General features: G+C 44.0%; 1 protein-coding gene across 1 annotated transcript; it reads left to right on the top strand.

Annotated features, from left to right (window-relative positions):
* The first annotated feature begins 4,933 nt into the window (after positions 1-4,933).
* On the top strand, positions 4,934-19,883 carry LOC111225686 (phospholipid phosphatase-related protein type 3-like). The gene is made up of 10 exons (XM_022750702.1): positions 4,934-4,948; positions 8,714-8,817; positions 9,253-9,438; positions 11,123-11,252; positions 12,170-12,365; positions 14,213-14,270; positions 16,423-16,596; positions 17,561-18,400; positions 18,816-19,258; positions 19,604-19,883. The coding sequence occupies exons 2-10, from the start codon at positions 8,737-8,739 to the stop codon at positions 19,761-19,763; spliced, it is 2,268 nt and encodes a 755-aa protein (XP_022606423.1). The 5' UTR covers positions 4,934-4,948; positions 8,714-8,736; the 3' UTR covers positions 19,764-19,883.
* The last annotated feature ends 228 nt before the right edge of the window (positions 19,884-20,111 follow it).

The raw sequence follows: 20,111 nt of genomic DNA, 5'->3' as shown, positions 1-20,111 counted from the left end.
TCAGCCTCATCGAACCCATTTAAAATCCATTAATCCACTAATTTAATTGCATATGTATATGGTCATGAAATCAATAGAAGACAGCATTTCAGCCAGTTTTTATGAGTAACATCCAACACTGGTGGAAAATCACACTGGCACGACTGCCTTTGTGAAAGTTGTTTCTGCCATTTTAACCTCTCCGTTCATCACGAGTGCAAATCACAGCATCTGCCTCAGCACTGGCTTTTATAGTGGGTGAGCTTTGTTTGGTAAAGAGCAACAGGTGTCAGGGAGCAAGTCCACGTGACTCGGCAGGTTCTTTAAGAAACGTGACTTTTTGCTAACAAAAAAAAAAAAAAAAGGATTTAAAAAAAATACTCATAATAATTAACCAGCTAAGAAAAACATGGAAATATGATAACCTGAGACGAGTAAACCCCAATATATTAATATGCAATAGTTCACAGATCAGTGCATTGATCACAGAAAAACTATAATTCTTGTCCTTGTTCATATCCTTTGGGAAAAAGGATAAATTCTAAGTGCTTCATGAGTGATTTAAATGTTTCAGCATTCTTGTAAATTTTATACTATATCTAGTTTTGTGGGGGTGCCTAAATTTATGTAAAATTATGTAGCTTAGATTTTTTGGATGAGTCTTTTTATTTCCCTTTGGACACACCTCCCCACACCTGTTGCTGATTACTACTCAGCCAGCATGTGAAGCTGTGCTCCAGCTCTGGTTAGACTCATGCTGATCAAAGGGAGTTGAAATATCTGCTTTTTGTTTTTTTGACTATGAGGTTTATCTTGGGTTTTGGGGGCTTTTTGTGTGATTCATGCATCACGTCATGTGCAGGAGACTCATCATTTAAGTTTGTACTGATATTCCAGGCTGTGTGGTAAACAAAGCCGTTAACTGACACTCTTGCCATTCCTGCTCCACAGTGCTCATTTCTAGTCCAGGTCTTGCAAGACTGTCACCCCACTTGAGTCCCGAGCAGAAAAAACTACTGAATCACTAGTGTGTGAGCAATTTGTTTACAAGCTCAGGGGCCTCCATGGTGCAACTTGAAAAAGGCAGAATTTTAGTATATACTGTTTTGCACATAGAGGTCTAGCTGTACCTCTAGTGAAGAAAATGAAAACTCGTAGCAGCTCTAAAGATGAGTCAGTTTTAAAGACCTATGACTATCTCTGGCAATTTTAGGTAAAAGACATATGGTGAACATTTTGGCAAAACAGGACCAAACTGTCAAATAGTGCTGCACAGTGAAAATCATGGAGCAAATCAAGCTGCACCGGTTTTTCTAAAGTTGATATTCATCTTGGATAAGTAAATCTACACCCACCATAACACCCACTATAGCCAAGTGTTACCATGGAGCACTTAGGGAATTGATCTGTGTGGGACTTGTGGATGATAATGATGTTTATCTTGTCAGAAAACTGATTAAACTTGAGTGCTCTGCAAGCCTTCAATTTACCTTCACATTTAAAATTGTATGCAGTAAACACAACCCCAGTCAAAATGAAGTGAAGGCTTGCAGCACAAAAAGAGGTGAGGCAGGGATCGCAGGTGGCACAGTCTAACTTACTTGTCTGAGAAATGCCAATGTTCCCAAAGCCACTTAAGAGGGAGGTTTGAGCACTATACTCCACCTGAGGGTATAATGGTATTGTTTAACTTGTCGTGTAATGACAGCTTTCGGGCACACGGCGGCACTTGAACCTGAACCTAAGCAGATGAATGCAGCGCTGAGTGGTGATACCTGCAGAGAATTATATTTTACTAGGAGTATATAGAGGACAGCCAACTTTGGATCCAAGTCATGCATTATGAGTGTGTGTTTGTGTTTGTGTGTGTGTGTGCATCCCCTTCATGTACATAAACAAGTCAGTCACACTTCAGTCACACCATGATGTGATGGCCTCGATAACATGGCAGAGTAAATCATTGTTACACATTTTAATCTATATTGATTTGGAGTCTTGCATTTTATAGTACAGGGGAATGTTTTCTTAACCACATAATCATAGTAACATTAATACTATTAAAATACCATTTACTATTGAACACTGAAAACTGAGCGCTTACACGAAACCTGACACTTATTGATGGGGAGAATTGAAATTGATACCACAAAGTATAATTCTTCGGCACAGATGAAAGCTAACAGCATGCGGGATGTTTGAAGGGGATGAAGAGGGCGAGATGGGAGTAGCATGCTGATGATTTAGCGCCGGTGCATCGACCAGACTGTATAAAGTGAAGATAATCCCACGGTGATAAAGCCAATCAATCGTGCCTCCTCTGCACTCGCACATGGTCGGATTCTCCTTGTTGTAATAAAATAAACAATGGTCTCTTTGTCAGGTGTCTGCAGAGCGCTGTGGGTGCGCTGAATGGCCTGTGTAAAAATCAATCAGAATCCAATGGCAGAACTGTGTGGGCTTTCATAGATGGATGGGTGAGCGTGTCAACATATGACAAACTTGGTTGCTGTCATATAACACGCTTGTGTAACATATGTGCTCAGCTTACATTGCATCAACCTGGAGGCCTATATGTGAGCATGTATGTAATATGTGTCCGTGCATGAATGCCTACGCCTTCATTAGCCATGCAAACATGCACATGTGCCATATTTGTGTGGGTGTCTGTGTGTGGGTGTGCATGCGTATATCTGAATGGAGATGATCGGCCTTTTGCTCAGACAAAGTAATTGGGTCACATGTGTGAACAGCAGTCAAGAAGGATTTTAATCAAACTTAAGAATCCCCCAATGTATGCCCCCCTCGGCAATCAATTGCTATCCAATGGGGATTAATGGTAAAGACTGCAGCTAACTCTGTATTAAAGAAAATACAATTGTGGTGATTTCTGTATCTCAGGTACTGTACCTGTGTTCATAATGAGCAAATTCACCATGTTGAGATTAGTGTGAGTAGTCTGTGGGAAGCACAAAAGAGTGTTCAACCATCTCCACCTCACATGTCTCTCTCCCCCACTCTTTATAGTGCTTTGTCTAGTAGGTAAATAGGAGCCAGGCACTGTGAGTGATGAGTTTATTAGCTCCCGCCAGCTGTGACCAACCCTTGGGTATTATTGGCAGGGTGGCTGTGCTCGGTGTGTGTGTGTGTGTGTGTGTGTGTGAGTGATGTTGTCAGGGTGGGGCTATGTGCAGGGCAGGGGGAGTCCGAGACGAGGGAGTACCCCATGAGAACCAGAGAAATTCCCTGGCAACCGCAGACAGGATCAACACTAAATGGGGCGCCCCCATTCATCTAGTACTGAGCAACAACACAGAGCCAAAGTGACAGAGCTTGAGGGAGAGGAGGGGAGGGGGGGGTGGGGGGGGACTCCTGTGTGCAAATATCTGAATGAGAGTAAAAACAATTGGGATCCGGTCAGCAGGCGACTTCCTGCTTTGCACCTTCTCAAATTATTCTGCACAGATGTTAACACACAGGTTCAAAGTGTCCCTGAATGCGTCACAACACTCACTCACATTAACAGTGTCTGACCTGACAGAAAAAATGGAGAGAAAGAGGGAACACGTGAAAACATGTTGGTGTTTAAGTTCACTTCTAATCTCCATTAAGAATTGATAACTGTGGGAGCAGAAGATATGGATCAGAGAACATCTTCAACCGCTGGAGTGCACATGTGCAAACACAGCTGCACGCGCGCGCACTTGTGCACCTACACCGAACTCTTTGATGTTAATTGCCGCAGTGTCATTCACCGATGAGTCAGTGGTTCGCAGAGGTGTCTGTGGGGCTTTTAAATGATGGGTGCGTGCGTGCGTGAGTGTCCTCGAGCCCCGCACCGGATCCTCCAGGGAGATCCAAAAACACCACAGTGGTAAGACTGCCACACCCTTTCTAGAGTAAACAAAGGCTGAGACATCTGAGCCAGCATCCCTGGAAAGATGGAAGTTGAGGGGGGGGGGTCAAACAAACGCATCTGATGGTATTTACAGAAGCACGAGGCGTGTCTGACGGCGAGCTTAATATTATAATTACACTGGATTTGCCTCTCGCTTATAAATGAGAGGTTATCTCCGAAACCGCCCCCTCGCTTTTACGCACACATGCGCAGGCCGCGTTTACTCCACATACCCACAAACACACATACGCACACATACACACACACACACACACATTCCAAAAATGTACCCCTTTGTCTTGGTCGCCTCTCGGTGGTAGCCCCGAAACAGGAATTCAGCAGGGAGAGGAAGGGAGAAGTGTGGACCAGACTGTCTCCTCCCCCAACCAGAAGCGCACACACCACACTCTCTCCTCCCTCCCCCCCCCTCTAAACCCCCCACCACCACCACCACCGCCACCTCCTCCACCCCCCACGCCTTTGTGTGTGTATGTGCGCGCTGTAAAGCTGACTGCGTACCCGAGAACCGTGAGACGGATGCTTTGCATAGAAAAAATAATCTTATTTTTTCTCTTGTTTGTTTTGGAATTTCACATTCATCCGTGTTCTATATTCTGGAGTAAATAAGAAAACCAGCAGGTGCTAAGGAAGGGGAGGAACCGGGTGGACAGCACGTGAATCTCTCACTTAACCAGAGCCAGGAAATAGGAAGGAGAGGAACGCGTTACCAGCAAGTGCAGCAAATTGGACTTGCCACCATCAGCAACCCTCCTCTCTCTCTCTCTCCCTCCCTCTCTCTCTCTCTCGCCATCCCTGCTCCTCTTCTGTAGGTCTCCCCACTTACTCCCATCCAACCTCTTTCCCCCAGTCTCCCTCAGTAATCCCCTCGCACCGGAGCGCTCTCTGAATAAAAGTGGTGGGGCTTTTTTTTGCTGGATTTCGGGGAGACTTGGTTAGACGCCGGAGATGGATTAAAGGGACGGTGCACCGCAAAACTGGAGCAGCACGCACGACCACGCCGGGGGGGAAGGGGGCGACGGGACTCGGTGAATTCACGGAGCCCCCGGGACAGAGGTGAGTGCTCTGGCTTGTCCGGTGGTATCGTGGCTCTCTCTCTCTCTCTCTCCCTCCAGCATGCAACCCTCTATTCCTCCTGGCGCTGTAACTGAGAGGCGAGCGAGGAAAAGAATCAGCACATGGTCTTCGCGTTTCCATAATTGATGATCTCATACGCAATCTGCTGATTTCTGCTTGTGGTGAAGTCACAGCTAGGTTATCAATAGTCTATACATTATGTTGTTACGTATTGATCCAGTGGCTAATAAAAACTATAACCTACGATAGATGATGGTCTTGAGAAAACAGCAATTAAAGCAAATGAACTATCTGAACTATTTTCAGCAGTAGCTGTGAGGGCAGTTGAGTTAATTTGCGACACCCCCCCACCCCCCACCTACCCCGTCCACATAAAGCCGAACATATGGCCCTGTATGTGTCTGTGGCTGCTGAGGGCCCTGCAGTGTGTGGCTTTTTTCTCTCAATAGCCAGCACAGTAACTTTCTCGGTGAAAGGATGAGTACTTGGTGAATGGAGGAAAAAAATGGATGAGCCATAGCTACTGTTACACTTCATGTTCTCCTCATTAATTCATTTTCAAGTTCATGTTTGTGAACCAGGGGTCAAAAAAAAGAGCAGTAGCGCCTATTCATTCTGCATTCTGATTTTACTGCTTAGTCAATGGCCTGCTGGGAGATCCATCTTAGTGCTCTATAGGCGATATAGCACAAGCACACTATACTATCTTAATATGGTAAAAAACTGTGTCTGTACAGACTCAACAAAAACACATAATTTTAGGAACTACGTGGGTTCTTTAGTTCTGATCCATACTTATGAAAACGTAAAGAATGTATTTCCTTGAACGCAACACATTCTTCAGAACATCTTAATACAATGGCACCATCACACGCCGTATTTGACATTTAATAAACAGACAGGCTAAAGAAAGATTTACCTTTTATCATCAGAAGACGTAACAAGCAGAACAAGTCTAAAGTTCCAACACTATTGTACCCTGCTGCTGCAACTACTTCTTATTTTCATTATCAAGTAATCACAATTGATTAATCAGTTGTTTTTAAAATATAAAATAATGAAAAATGAATCAAGAGTCTGAAACGCAAAGATATCAGGTGTCCTATAAAATAACAAAAAAGAAAAGCAGCAAATTTCCATAATTAAAGCAGCTTAAATGATGAAGAATTATTGAAATAATCGTGATTAGTTTACTGCCTTTTGACTAACTGATTAATCGTTTGATCGTTCCAGCACTATACGCTGTGCTAAACTACGCTCATGTGCTATATCTGCTAAAGTATGTCTCATACACCCTCACCTCCACCCCTGCATTGGTGGTCAGAGAGTCTTGTATCTTCCTTGCTGTCTGACAAACTGACAGATTGTTTCTGTCCACCGCAGGCTATACAACCCACATCATTCACACACACACATACACACGTGCACACACAAACACATAGCCGTGCACGGATGAGATGTACACACAGACCGCTTAGACTATACACACACGCAAAGACTTCCTTGGTGTTTGTGCGCACAAGCAGACAGCAGCTCAGACTACAAACATTTTGCAGTCACACTCACACACACACATATGATGTGCCCCAGAGGACAAATGCTGGTGTGGTAGATAAACAGAAACACCCTTTCTTCCTTAAAGAGGCTCATTCCGTGTGTGTGTGTGTGTGTGTGTGTGTGTGTGTGTGTGTGTGTGTGTGTGTGTGTGTGTGTGTGTGTGATAGGAGTTGGGGTGAGGTTTAAATGCCGATTGGAGTAGGTCACTGAGACCCGGGACCCAGCATCTTCCTAAGCTGCTTTCAGCCACACTGGAATCCATCCATCCCAATATCCTCCATTTCTGATCCCCCCCCCCACACACACACACCACCCCTACCACCACCAGACATACACTTACATACGCACACTTCAGCTACACTCTTCTGCTTTTCGTTTTTCCATCATTCTTCTTTGTTATGTCTTTGATCTATGCTTCTCCTGTCCCTTCTCTTCCTCTCCTCTCCTCTCCTCACTCCTCTCCTCACTCCTCTCCCCTTTCCTCGCTCCTCTCCATTTCTAGCGGTCATGGAAATTAGACTGTAGAAGTCTTTGATTCTCTGTGTCTTACACCGCCTCGGGGTCAGGCCCTCTTATCTCCGAGAGAAAGAGAGACGGAGACAGAAAGGAAGAGGCTGGAGATGAAAAGGGGGCAAGAGGTAGAGAGGTGTAAAGAAAGGTAGAAAAAGCAGAGACAGGGATTTGTAGACAGATACACTGGAAGAGGACACGGTGAATGGGGGAAGATATGTCAAGAAATGGCCTGAGAAAGAGAGAGAGAGAGAGAGAGAGAGCAAAGCTAAACAAAACTTGAGCAAAAAAACAGTAAAACGGAGAGACAGAAGCACAGAGCGCTGACAGATGACAGAGGCAGTAAGAGGTGGAGATGGGTAGACAGCTTTCAGCCAATATGAGTTTCTTGAGGGATAGTATTTTTGGATTGAAGCTTCAGATAAGCTGATTTTGCGCTCATATTCAATCTGCTTTAATGTGGCCATTTGTGCACCAAAAAGGGGGGGGGGTTACAAAGTAGAAAATATCATTTATACAATAACGGGGGCTGAAAGTGTCCGCTGAAACCAATTGTAAATAGTGTAAATCATTTTAGTTGGGTCAGCAAGACTGTGACACAAGGTGGAGCAGGTTTCACTGCATGCTGAGACTGAGACTGATCGCCCTGAGGCTTTTGGGTAAAACCACATATCTTTGGTTTTATGCGCAATTCATATTAAAGTTGATACAGAAAAACATCATACAAGCCATAGTTGGATATTTGTGGAATGAGGAAGGAAAAAAAGACGTAAAGAGGGACGCGTGGCTAAAATCAAGTCGGACCGGTAGAGAGAGGGAGCAATGCATGGAAGGTGATAGCGATAAGTAAAATGGGACACAGAGGTGGGAGAGGTAGAGAGTGGGAGAGAGGAGGTAAATGGGGAGAGGGACAGATACAGAGATATGACAGAGATGGGGAGAAAAAGGGGGCTGTAGGGAGAGCTGTGAATATTTAACTTTGTTTAGTTTTCCGTTTGGGCCCTTGGCTCTTATTCTCCTCTGAGGCCTCCTGATCGCCCACAGGTTACTGATGGCAGGAGACGTCTGAGTGAGTGACTGAGAGTGTGTGAGTGTGTGTGTGTGTGTGAGAGAGAGAGAGAGTGTGTGTGGGAAGGAAGAATTTGGTGTAAAACATCCATTTGGAAGTTAAAAAGCTTCCTTTATTAAACTAGAATGAAATCTTTTTGTGTTTGTAGATTTCACCATGGCCTTCAGTAACTGTCACTTTTCAACACAGTGCATCTTAATAACTTGTGTGTGTGTGTTTCTGAGTGCATGTGAGGAAAGCACTGAGTGGGGTTATTAAATGTTCATGTGCAGAATTATGGGCCTAATCATTGAAGGTGTCTTGGTGTATGATTTTGCAAAAACTAATAATGCACCTCATTACCAAGCAACCATACAGCAAAACTGCTCATAATATATTTTAATGTGTTTATTAAGGCAAGGTCTCATTATTCAAAGTAATTCATTTTAAAACCTTTCAGCCTTAACCAGCCTTCGAAAACTGTTTGAACCCGTTTCTTTCAGATAAGTCCAGGCCTGGCAGAAGTTTGAACATCTTTTTGATGCTTTTAGAAATATCGATGGTGAAAACCCATGAAAGCGCTCTCAAACTCCTCTCTGACATCTCTTCTCAATCCGTTATCCCAACAGGCCTCGACTGGCCCCACCCCAAGATGACGTCCCCCAAAAACAAAGCCAAGAAGAAACCGCCGAAAGACAGCATGACACTGTTGCCATGCTTTTATTTTGTAGAGGTATGTGTAGATTGGATGTATTGATAGATCACCTTTTTGATATAACAACGCTTGGTCAACATGACTCACTGTATTTACTGAATCACTATGTGAATGACTCGTTTTATAGACTCATAACCATAGTGAGTGCTTCGTGTTGATTGCATCTGGATGCATCGACCTCTGCTGAAGGCAGAGTTTGCTGTTTTTCTAAAGCAAATATTACGGTGTCATCACTTTCTTTATTGCCTGCGTGTGTGTGTGTATGTGTTTGTGTATTTGGGGGTGTGTATTTATTGTGGTAAGAGCTGAGATAAAACGTTGGATGAATCACCTCTTTCCAAGCAAATATTAAATGCTAGTCACTCTGCTTCGTCCTTGTCCTTGTGTCGGAGTGTGTGTGTGTGTGTGTGTGTGTGTGTGTGTGTGTGTGTGTGTGTGTATATGGCTGTCTAGCTCCCCATCGTCCTATCCTCTTTGGTGTCCCTGTACTTCCTGGAGCTGACAGATGTGCTGTCCCCTGCGATGGTGGGCTTCCGTTGCCATGACCGTGACCTCTCCATGCCCTACGTAGAGACGGGCGATGAGCTCATCCCGCTGTTGATGCTTCTGAGTTTGGCCTTCGCTGGCCCTGCGGCGTCCGTAAGTTAATTACACACACGTGCGGGTCGTTGATGGGGATTGCAATATGAAGGAAAGTTTAAAGGATTTCTTCGTTGTTACCCGGTCCCTAGAATACTTTACTTCAATTCATGGCTCAGTATGGCATTAAGCAGCAACTTTGATGATGGTTGTAATGGTACCATGAATTTTAATTTGTGTACTGTAATTATTATAAAGAAATTAAGTCAAACCACTCGACATCCTGAAAGCCATAGCGGATAAATGCCTACAGTGAATGCGTAAGAGAGTAATGCCAGTGTGTAGTTGTGGAAATATTCAGTCAGAAAAAATTCTCAATAGTGCGTACAAAAATTGTCATAACTGGAAAAGGCATTACCAGAAAGAAGAAAGTTCTAGTGACTGGTCTGTCAAATGTTTAGCAGCATTCATGATCATCAATTATTATAATTGGCCGTTTAGGGTAAAAGAAAAACACCTATCCCTTCATCATTGCTTAAAAAAAGCCACTTTAGCTAAACAGTTAGCAATTATCTGCATGTTTACACATCCAGCTCACACAGAGGAATACTAACATTAATTAACATTAACATTAACCTAATAAATGTCGGTGTAATATCTGCTGTCATTTTCACTCTGATTTGATCTCCACAAACTCCTGAGAAAAACACCATGAGCTTTAGCTCACTTGGTGACTGACTTTCTTCACTAGCTATTCGCTAACATTGGTAAAACAACAATTTGGTACTGGGCGGGAAGCATACATTTGGCTTATCAGATCTTTTTTACTGAAAACAAATGCCGCTGCTGAAAAATGGAGTGATGAGAGCAGAATTTTCAGTCTGTACCAGCAAAACGATAAGCTACACAAAGCTAAAAAGCTTGTTGGGTAATAATTCCCTGTGGATTTGTCACGGAGCAGCATCTGATCCATCGTTCATGTAAAAATGTTGAATAGGTTTATAGGAGCAAAATCGTCTCATATTGGAGTCACTAAGATACAATCTTATCACAGAGGATCAGGGGTCTAATGTGTGTCTGGGGGTTTTGGGGGAGGGGGAGGGTAATAGTGCTACACACATACATCACACGGTAACACTCGCGTACACGCACAAATACATAAACGTGCAGCTTCTCGAACACTCGCAAAGCAAATTCAATCTCCCCTCAGAAATGTAGAATCAATGGACACATTGATAAATACACACCTGACATTCCAATACACACCATCAAACACAACCACACGTCCACGTGCAGTCAATACACAAACACACACACACACACACACACACACACACACACACACACACACACACACACACACACACACACACACACACACACACACACACACACACACTAATCCATCAGCAGCATGGAAACGAGCACTTCTCTCCCACCCTCATCTATCACTCTGATTGGAAGTGATCACTATTCGATAGCACCTTGCCTCCATTCTCTCGCCACAGCTCTCTCTCTCCGTAGATCGCGATCACAGACACAGACAGATATCTGAAATTGCACTTTTACCCTTTTTCCTCTCGGTCCATTTTCTCTTTGTTCTTTTTTTATATATATTTCCCTCTTGTGCCTTATCAGAACATGCAACATCACAAACACAGCACATTCAGAAATTATCTCCTTTCCACTCCTTTACATACATCTTTTTCTTACTTTTAACCTCCTTCTCGCCCTCTGTCTATAGATAATGATGGGGGAGGGACTGATGTACTGTATGCAGTCCAAGCTGAAGAGCTGTCCCAAGTCTGAGAGCAGCATCAACGCTGGAGGCTGCAGCTTCAACTCCTTCCTACGCAGAACTGTGCGCTTTGTCGGTATGGACAAGTTAACTTCCACTTCTTCCTTTTTTTTTCCCCCGGAGGAGGGGGCGGGAGTTAAGGTCACATTCTAATCCGCAGTGTGTAACAGCTGGTGAATAGGGTTAGGGTGTGTTCAGATTGCGTTGCAGCTTTTAGAGGGTCTCATTAACCACATGGCTTATCATATTGAATCATTTTCCCATTGATGCTCTTTCACTTAGAGATGAAGAGGCCTCTAAAACTGCATTTATATCACATTATCCAAAACAAACACCTCACAGAGGTGATGCCCGATGCAGTGTATTTAAGTTAATTGGTAACGGCATCGCAAGAGGCTCAAATGTGGTATTTCAGAAATGGTTACACACAATGCAGTATGTTCCATGTCTACTTTTCCTTATTCACTCTCCAAATAACTAAAATGAATTATGCATATGACCTTCAAAGTAAGGTTGTTGTACCCAGGTATATTTTGGTCTTAGCTTACCAACAGCATTAAGATTGTAAAGAACCGTCTTGTATTAATAGTTAAGAATAAAAAGTTGTTTTTAAGATGGAAATCAGTTTTGGTTTGGACAAATCATTGCACTCATCGGCTGTGCCCTGAACTTTATTCCACATTTTAGAGTGGGGAAATAAGCTAATTACATGGATTAAATGAAGGGTGACGTGAAATGAAATAGGCATGATGGAATTCTTCTCAGGAAATATCCTGAGGCGGACTTTGAGCTTTGAAGTGAAAAGTGTAATTAATTCACCTTGCCAAATTTCACTGTCTGCGGAAAAGCTTCATAATGTAACAAACCGAAGACTTGTGTAGTGTCACTTCAGGTTGTCAATGTGCTCAATGTGAGGAAGCCACCGGGGGCTTTTAGTTGCATTTTACTGAGGCTGCCTTACCGTCTCTGTCTCTTACCTTTCTCTCCCCCAAGGTGTTCATGTGTTTGGTCTCCTGGCAACAGCCTTGGTGACAGGTGTCATCCAGTTAGCTACAGGTTACCACGCCCCTTTCTTCCTCACCGTCTGCCAGCCCAATTACACGGCCCCAGGAGTGTCATGTGACAACAACGCCTACATCACGCAGGACATCTGCATGGGGAAAGACCAGTATGCCATCATGTCAGCTAGGTAAGACATACACTTATGTTCAGAGATGAAAAGGAGCACACAGATGGATATACAGAATGTCTCCATCTGCCTGAACCAAATTTGCATCCTCATATAAAAAAATAACAGAAAACATACGAAGATGCAAAATTCATTACGATAAATTGTCAGTTTATTAGTGCAGGATCTTAACTGTATGCTTCTCTGCTCTCTTGCTAGCTTTTCTGATGCTATCTGATAAAAATACAGCAATATTTGGGAGCTTCGTTCACTAGCTGATGCACAAAACCATTTACAAACCTACCATATGCCTGCAGTCGATGCTCTGCTCATACAAATATACTGTATGCTTTATCAGAAATTGCTACAGAACACATTGCGTTACGATTATAAAAGGATTTACAGAGGTTGCACAGTATACAGCATAATGCTACACATCACTATCTTACAGGAATATATGCAAACTACAAGGCTAGGAGTTATCAAAACTAATTTGCATTTGAATAGGATTACAGGAGATTTAAACAGCTAAGGAGTGAAACTGTTGTTGTAACTGTTGGGTTTTTAAAATAATGCAATATTTGCTTATGAAATGAAATGCTTCTTAGAAAAGTTAAGTGTTTATTTGTACAACAAGACTAACAATGCCCTTACAAATTCTCATTGTGCCCAGCTGCAATGTTTCACTTGCAAAAGTTTTGCTTGTTAACATCGTCTTTAGCACCACAGCGTGTAAGACAGACATAGGTCAGACATAAAAAACTCCAGCGTATGGGCCTTAGACAGGTAGACGTATTAGACAGGCGTAATAAGTGCTTACAGACAGAAAAGATTACAGCTATATTTAGTTGATACAGGGATAATCCTACAAATGCACATTTATACTTGTAAGGTCCCTAATTGAAAAAGATTCTCTAGCTCCTATCCTTAAAGGTATTTATAGTTTAACAATTTTGGATAACACACTTATTTGCCTTCTGGTTTCTGATTCCAAATATAAGGCTACATCCATCTGAGGTTAATTCAATCTGTACAAAAACCAAAAATGACAATTAGCCAATTTTACGAGGTGCCGGGCTATTCAGTCAGGAGCAGTTGCTAGAAAACCAGCCCCAACAAGAAATAGTCTGTCAAATAACCCCCTATAAAACCACAACATGTTGTTTTTACACTTGGGTTTCTGTAGGTTTTGAAATTGAGTTTATGTGTCGTTAACATACTGTTGAACAGACAGAGCCAGACTAGTCACTTCCACGGTCCCAGCCTTTGTGCTAAGCTAACCAGTTGCTGGCTGTAGCCTTATTTTCAACTGACAGGAATAAGAGTGGTAACAATGTTCTCATCTAAGCCTCAGCAAACAGATGCAAATAAGCATATTTCCCAAAATGTTTAACTATTGCTGTAACAAACACAGCTAAATATCTAACCCCAACAATTAGCATAAACTTGTAATTCAAATTTTTCAAAAAGAGCTTTAGACTGTGTGTGTCTAAGGTAAACACTGTAGTGCAAGACACCAGGATAAACACACTCACACACAGAGGCATATTAAATGAGATTTTCTTAACTTTAAATTAGCAGCTTTGACCTCAAACCACTCATTCATTCTCCCCTAATGTCCCCATTAATGCCCTATGGTATTCCGTTTGTGTTTATTTAATGCTCACATCCAAGGACGCACACTCAGTTTGACAAACACAGTCGGGCATGCACACGAGTTTTAATGTCAAACACGATCCTGACATCGCAAACAACAAGAGCAACCATGACAGTTTTATTCCAAATTCACACAGCTGTTATTTCAGAAAAACACAAATCTCTTTCTCTCCCTGCCTTTCATACCTAACTCTCCCCCTTTCTCCCCTCAGGAAAACATTTCCATCCCAGCATGCAACACTCTCTGGCTTCGCTGCTGTCTATATCTCCGTAAGCACTTCCTGGGTCTTACTTGCCTCCTGTGTTTGTGTAACTTGTGTATGATGTATTTGCATGTTGCGTATGTGTTTGTGCATGCTATGTGGTCGTCAATGGTAACCAGTTTGTTTTTATATTTGGGCAAAACTTTTCTAGTTTTTCTTTATACTTTGGTTGTTTCTATAGATGATATTCTTTACCTTTCTGTTAAAATATGTGTTCATGATGAACTATCCAGATGCTTTTCTCTGCATTGTTAACCAACATTGCTGCTGGCAACATTAAATTAGGTTCCTGCATATCAGAGGATTTTTCGCTGGGATGAAATCACTGTCACCTCATACATAAGTCACAATTGCGTTACCATGTTTACTCACTGAGAGATTTCCGGATTGCAAATGGTCCTCAGGCCAAAGAGCCATCTAAATCTCATATTAAAGAACATAACATGAAATGTCTTTTGAGGTCAGACTTCAGTGTTCATTGTTACATCCTTGTGGGTGGCTTTCTGCAATTCCGCAGTCCAGTGCTGAGAGCAGCAGTATGTGAACTGTATGGCAAAGTAGCACTGTCATTTTTCCAGGAGGTAACACCCTCCCACACACACACACACACACACACACACACACGCACACAAACCACCAATGGCTATAGTGAGCTACTGGCCATATCACTGCTGCCTCACTGAGCCCAGTGTGTGCTCATTAAAGCTCACTAGGCAGATTTCTGATCAGAGAGAAAAGGCAGGAGAGGATCAGGAAAGCAGCTGTTTGTGTTGCTATGATTACAAAATGTTGTGTGATCAAACACTGTGATGTCAGATCTTTCTTTTTTTTTTTCCCTCGCTGTTCTTTACTGCTCGCGACACAGACATTTATTTATTGTATTCAGTCTCAAATCCCTTTGTTGAACATTACAATGAGGCGTATTTCCACTTGTTTCCTTTTCAGAAATTTACTGAAACTAAGCAGATAAAGCAGATCACTTCACAAAGCAGACACTTGATTCAAAGGTGTTGATAAAATTTGAATTGCATTAAAAATAACGGAAATGTCACCCTACTGACAGATTTTTTTTTTCTCTCCCTCTTGCTTCAAGGATTTTTAGGCTCAGTACTAGATGGACAAGCTTGTTAGAATGGATATTTTTGCAAAAACTGCTTTTCTGTCACTCAGCTGTCCTCCACTTTATATAATCGAAATATGGAGTGCATGCAAAGAATGTGAATGCAACTGTAAATATATTCTTTCCCCGTCTGACTCTTCCTGCTCTCTCTCTCTCTCCGTTCTGTGTTACTGTCAAAGCATATTCATCTTAATGACCTAGTTAACCTCATATGAGGCAGACAGTTTTCATCGAGGTGGTATCATTTTCCTCCAGAAATTTCATGGAACAATAAGAAATATCTTCTGATATGACATTTTACTTTTCTCAAGATGTTTTAATTACCTGAACAGAAATCCTCTTTTTTGAGTGTTAGATTAGAGGATATATACCACTATACCACTCTCATATGTTTAATATGAAGCTAAAGCCAGTAGCCAGTTAGCTTAGCTAAGCATAAAGACGGGAATCAAGGGGAAACAGCTAGCCTGGTAATAAAATCCACCTACCAGCATCTAAAACTCACTAAATAACTTGTACCTAAATAACTGAGCAGATTGACCTGGAGGATTTTCATCACTGCAACGTTTCCAGGAATTCAGCAGAAGCTTCAAGAAATCACTGCACATGGACAAAAAATAATCCTGCTCCCTAAAATCACATCTTGTCATTTTCACAGTGCAGTTTTTGTACAAAGTGCATAAAAATATTGAGATATAACATGGATTTCTTTCTTTATGAGCGAGGCTAGCTGTTTCCCTCTGCTTACAGTCTTTATGCTAAGCTAAGATAACAATTTCCTGGCCAGATATGAGTGGTCCCAATATTATCATCTAAGCATATTCCTGAAAATGTCAAACAATTGATTTCATGACAAAATTTAAAATGCATGGGATGACATTTGCCATTTATTTAATTAACCCCTCTATACTGTGATTGTCTTTGTGCGGATCAGGTGAAACCTGTGCTGCAGTGTGTCATAATACCTCATAATCTCCAACCCAGTCTCCATATGCCTAAACTGTCTTTTGCTCATTTATGTGTACATCTGTCTCCGCAGATGTATTTTAATGCCAGCATCAGCAGCACAACCAAACTGCTGAAGCCACTCCTGGTGTTTGCTTTCTGCATGGCGGCAGGGCTCGCCGGGCTGACGCAGATCACTCAGCACCGCAGTCACCCAATAGACGTCTACGTGGGATACCTCATAGGAGCCGGCGTCGGCGTCTACCTGGTCAGTAAAACGAAGTGCACAAGAGTGTGCACAACAAGCGTAACGAGATTAATCAGTCTTGTTGAGTTCTGTGCTAAAATCTGTCTGCAAAATGTATTAAAGGGCTTAATTTATTTTGCCGTTTTCATGATAATTATTCCTTTTCATGATGGTGTAACTCGCTGAAAGACATTTGAACAAGTAAAATCCTCCTGAAATGGATGTCCTATTTCAGGGTTTAGTTTGGTAAATGAGTGCCAGCATATGTTTGCATGTATTTAAGGATTTGTTTTGTCCCGAGGCAGCAGTTAGCAGTTAGCAGTCGGCATGCAGCATGCAGCATGGTGGGAATGACAGAATACACATAAATAGATTTCTTTTTTTTTTTAACTAAATAAAGTGGTTTCGTTGTGTTTGCTGGGACTGAATTGTCTCATTGTATTATTCTAACACTATCACAGCATGTGCTAACAAATTATCCTTTTTTTTTCCATCAACTCTCCTCACCGTGCCGCTTCCATACTTTTCTCTCCCAGCAGTTTTTTTTGGCAGGCTATATATAGCCTTTTCTATTAAGGAGGGAAGAGGGAGAGAATGAATAATCCGATAAGAATTCTCTGGAACAATTTCACACTTCGTTTTAAGAAAACTTGTCGTTGCCATTTTCCACGCTTCCCTCCTCCTCTCACTCTTCCTCTCTCGTCTTTCACTTTTTAAGAGCTGGAGCATTTCTTCCCGTCATTAAAGGATGAATTCTGAGAGAGGGGGGAAGAGAGTGATTCATGCTGACCTCAGACTAAACAGGCGGAAGAAGGAGAGATGCTTATTCATGCACTTGCTCCCCACTAATAGGAATATCAATTTTTTCCTTCCCAAAGATTAAAGAAAATACATTTTCACGCTTCAGTGTTTATTTAACATGCCTGGTACTTCTATCTCCTTCATTCATTTCTCCACCTCCCTGTGTCCCTCTGTCCTCTGTTAGGCCGTGTATGCAGTGGGAAACTTCAAATCATCAGAAGAAGATGCTCCCTCCTTACATAGACTCGCCCCAGCTCAGCAGAAGGACAGCCTGAGGGTGCTGAGCCAGCGGAGTCATGACTCCCTGTACAGGAAGACTCCCAGGGTGTCGGAGAGCAGAGAGGAGCTGGGGGCAGGGCTGGGATCTGGGGCCCGGAGTAAGGTGAGGAGGGAGAAGGCGTCCCTGGCTTCACTCAAGCGAGCAAGCGCTGATGTGGAGCTCCTGGCAACCCGGGGTCCCATGGGCAAGGAAACCATGGTAACCTTCAGCAACACATTGCCCCGAGTTGCAAACGGCAACAGCCCCATCTCTCCCTCAGAGGAGCCGGTTACCACGCAGCGCCACATGACCTTCCACGTGCCATTTGACCCCCAGAGGTCTCGACAGCTGGTATCAGAGTGGAAGCAGCGCTCGCTGGAGCTCCGCAGCCAGAGCTCACGAGACGAGGAGGAGGGAACTGATGAGAGAGATGGAGTAGATGAAGGAGGAGGAGGAGCAGCAGCAGGAGAAGGAGGAGACCAGGGGATGCCATCCTCTCTGTATCCCACGGTGCAAGCCAACAAGGGCACCGCCACACCAACTGGAGCCAGGATGGTGGTGGCACCCCCACTGGTTCACATCCCAGAGGAGGCCTCTCGGCCACCGCCTGTCTCCCCGAAGAGCGCTAAAACCCGTGCCAAGTGGCTGTCACTCACAGAGGGGGGAGCGGTGAAAGAGCCGGGAACAGGGCCCATCGCGGTGTCGACTCCCCGCGTGCCCAACACGCAGCCAAACCAGCCGCCAAGCCAGCAAAGAGTCACTCAGGTGAGGTGGAGATTAGAAAATGAGTGCTTGTAAATCATTCTAACATTATTTTGATCAGTAATGTTTCTTACTTTAATTTCAGCTGGCATGTGGCCAGGTCGGAAATTTAACAGCTGTCAGACTCTGTATGAACGACACACCTGATTTATTTTGTTGGTAAAGTCAAAACAGAACAGCACGGGTGGAGGCAATTTCACTGATTAGTTTCCCTCTGACAAGGGTTCAAACACTTATTATAATTTGCAGTTAAACCTTATTGAAATGTCCTTGAGGGATATTAAATATGTTACATTACACTTTACAATGTTTACTGTGATAAAAGTCCCTGTATTTGGCAGCTTTGCGATAAAAATTAGCTGATTTCAATAGTAGGTGCTTGTCTGTTTGCATACTGATGAGATTTTCTGTCCTGCAGGTGATAGCTATGTCAAAGCAGCAGGGTCATGGGCCCATCACCTCATCCACTAAGACATCAGAGGGTGGCTCCTCCTCCGGCGGCGGGTCCAACTGCTCAGAGTCGCCCTACTACAGGATCCCGTCTGATCGAGACAGCTGCACCGGGAGCAACCCAGGAAGCATCGCCGGAAGCGGGAGCATCGTCACCATCGACGCTCACGCCCCTCACCACCCAGTGGTGCGTGTGTCGGCCAGTAACGGCAAGCCGTGGGAGTGGAGGAACACCATCAGCGGGAACATGATGACCGCTGACACAGCAGGGGACAAACACCGCGTAGCGCTGCAGCGACAGGACAATATCAGTCACTACCGGGATTACCGGACACTCCCAGTGAAATCAGACTCGCTCTGCTCCTCCTCGGCCAGCGGCAGCGCTGAGGGAGGAGCGGAGCTGCCCCCCCCGCCTCTCCCCACCTCCTCCTCCCCCCTGCCTCCCCCACCTCAGCTGTCGTCATCTCCTCTCCCGCCGCCACCTCCTCACTCCTCTTCTTCCCCGCTGCCTCTCCCTCCTCACCCCTGCTCCTCTCCAATGCCTCCTCCTCTCCCTCACCCTCATATGCTTCCACCTCCTCACCCATCCTCTCAGATGTCCCCACCTCCTATCCCATCATCCTCTCAAATGCCCCCACCTCCTCACCCATCTTCCTCCCACATGCCCCCGCCTCCTCACCCATCTATCTGTCAAATGCCCCCACCTCCTCACCCATCTTCCTCCATGCCGCCACCCCCTCACCCGTCCTGCTCCAGCATGCTCCCCCCTCCTCCCCACCCCGATCTACTGATGGATGGCCACAGCCAGACATTGTCCCGCTCCTCCACCCTGCCTCGCCGGCCTTCCGTCTCCGCCCGCAGCCACGCTGAGCAGGAGCACTATTACAAGGCCATGCAGAACGAGAGGATGTTATAGTAAAGGGGGGAAGACTACGGACATCATTGCCATATAAATGATTGTACTTCAGAAGACTCAACTAAAAGAGACAGTGAAAAAAGTGGGTTGTGGCAGGTGAAAAGAGATTTATTACTTTCAAAAATTGACAAAAAAAAAAAAGGTTTGGAGACACTAAATCCAGGAAAGCCGCTTCATTCAAAATGCTGGAAATGAGGCGAGTGCAGGGGTGAAGGACTGTGGGGAGGTCTGGCAGCTCACACACTCAGCAGGGGACCTGGTTTTTACCCTGCTCACACGTACTGCCCACAGCGCTGGCTCAACGGCCCTGACTGGGAAAGGAAACGGGCTGGACGAGGGAAGAAAGAG

This window comes from Seriola dumerili, unplaced genomic scaffold (genome assembly GCF_002260705.1).
Source record: "Seriola dumerili isolate Sdu_G_001 unplaced genomic scaffold, Sdu_1.0 BDQW01000149.1, whole genome shotgun sequence".
In the NCBI taxonomy this organism is placed as follows: domain Eukaryota; kingdom Metazoa; phylum Chordata; class Actinopteri; order Carangiformes; family Carangidae; genus Seriola; species Seriola dumerili.
The sequence above is the reverse complement of the archived record's forward strand: the minus strand, read 5'-3'. Positions and strand labels throughout refer to the sequence as shown.

Coding starts and splice junctions, on each gene's coding strand:
- LOC111225686 (XM_022750702.1), top strand. CDS start 8,737: ATGACGTCCCCCAAAAACAAAGCCAAGAAGAAACCGCCGAAAGACAGC. Junction 16,597..17,560: donor CCGGCGTCGGCGTCTACCTG/GTCAGTAAAACG, acceptor GTCCTCTGTTAG/GCCGTGTATGCAGTGGGAAA. Junction 19,259..19,603: donor GGAGCGGAGCTGCCCCCCCC/GCCTCTCCCCAC, acceptor GTCCTGCTCCAG/CATGCTCCCCCCTCCTCCCC.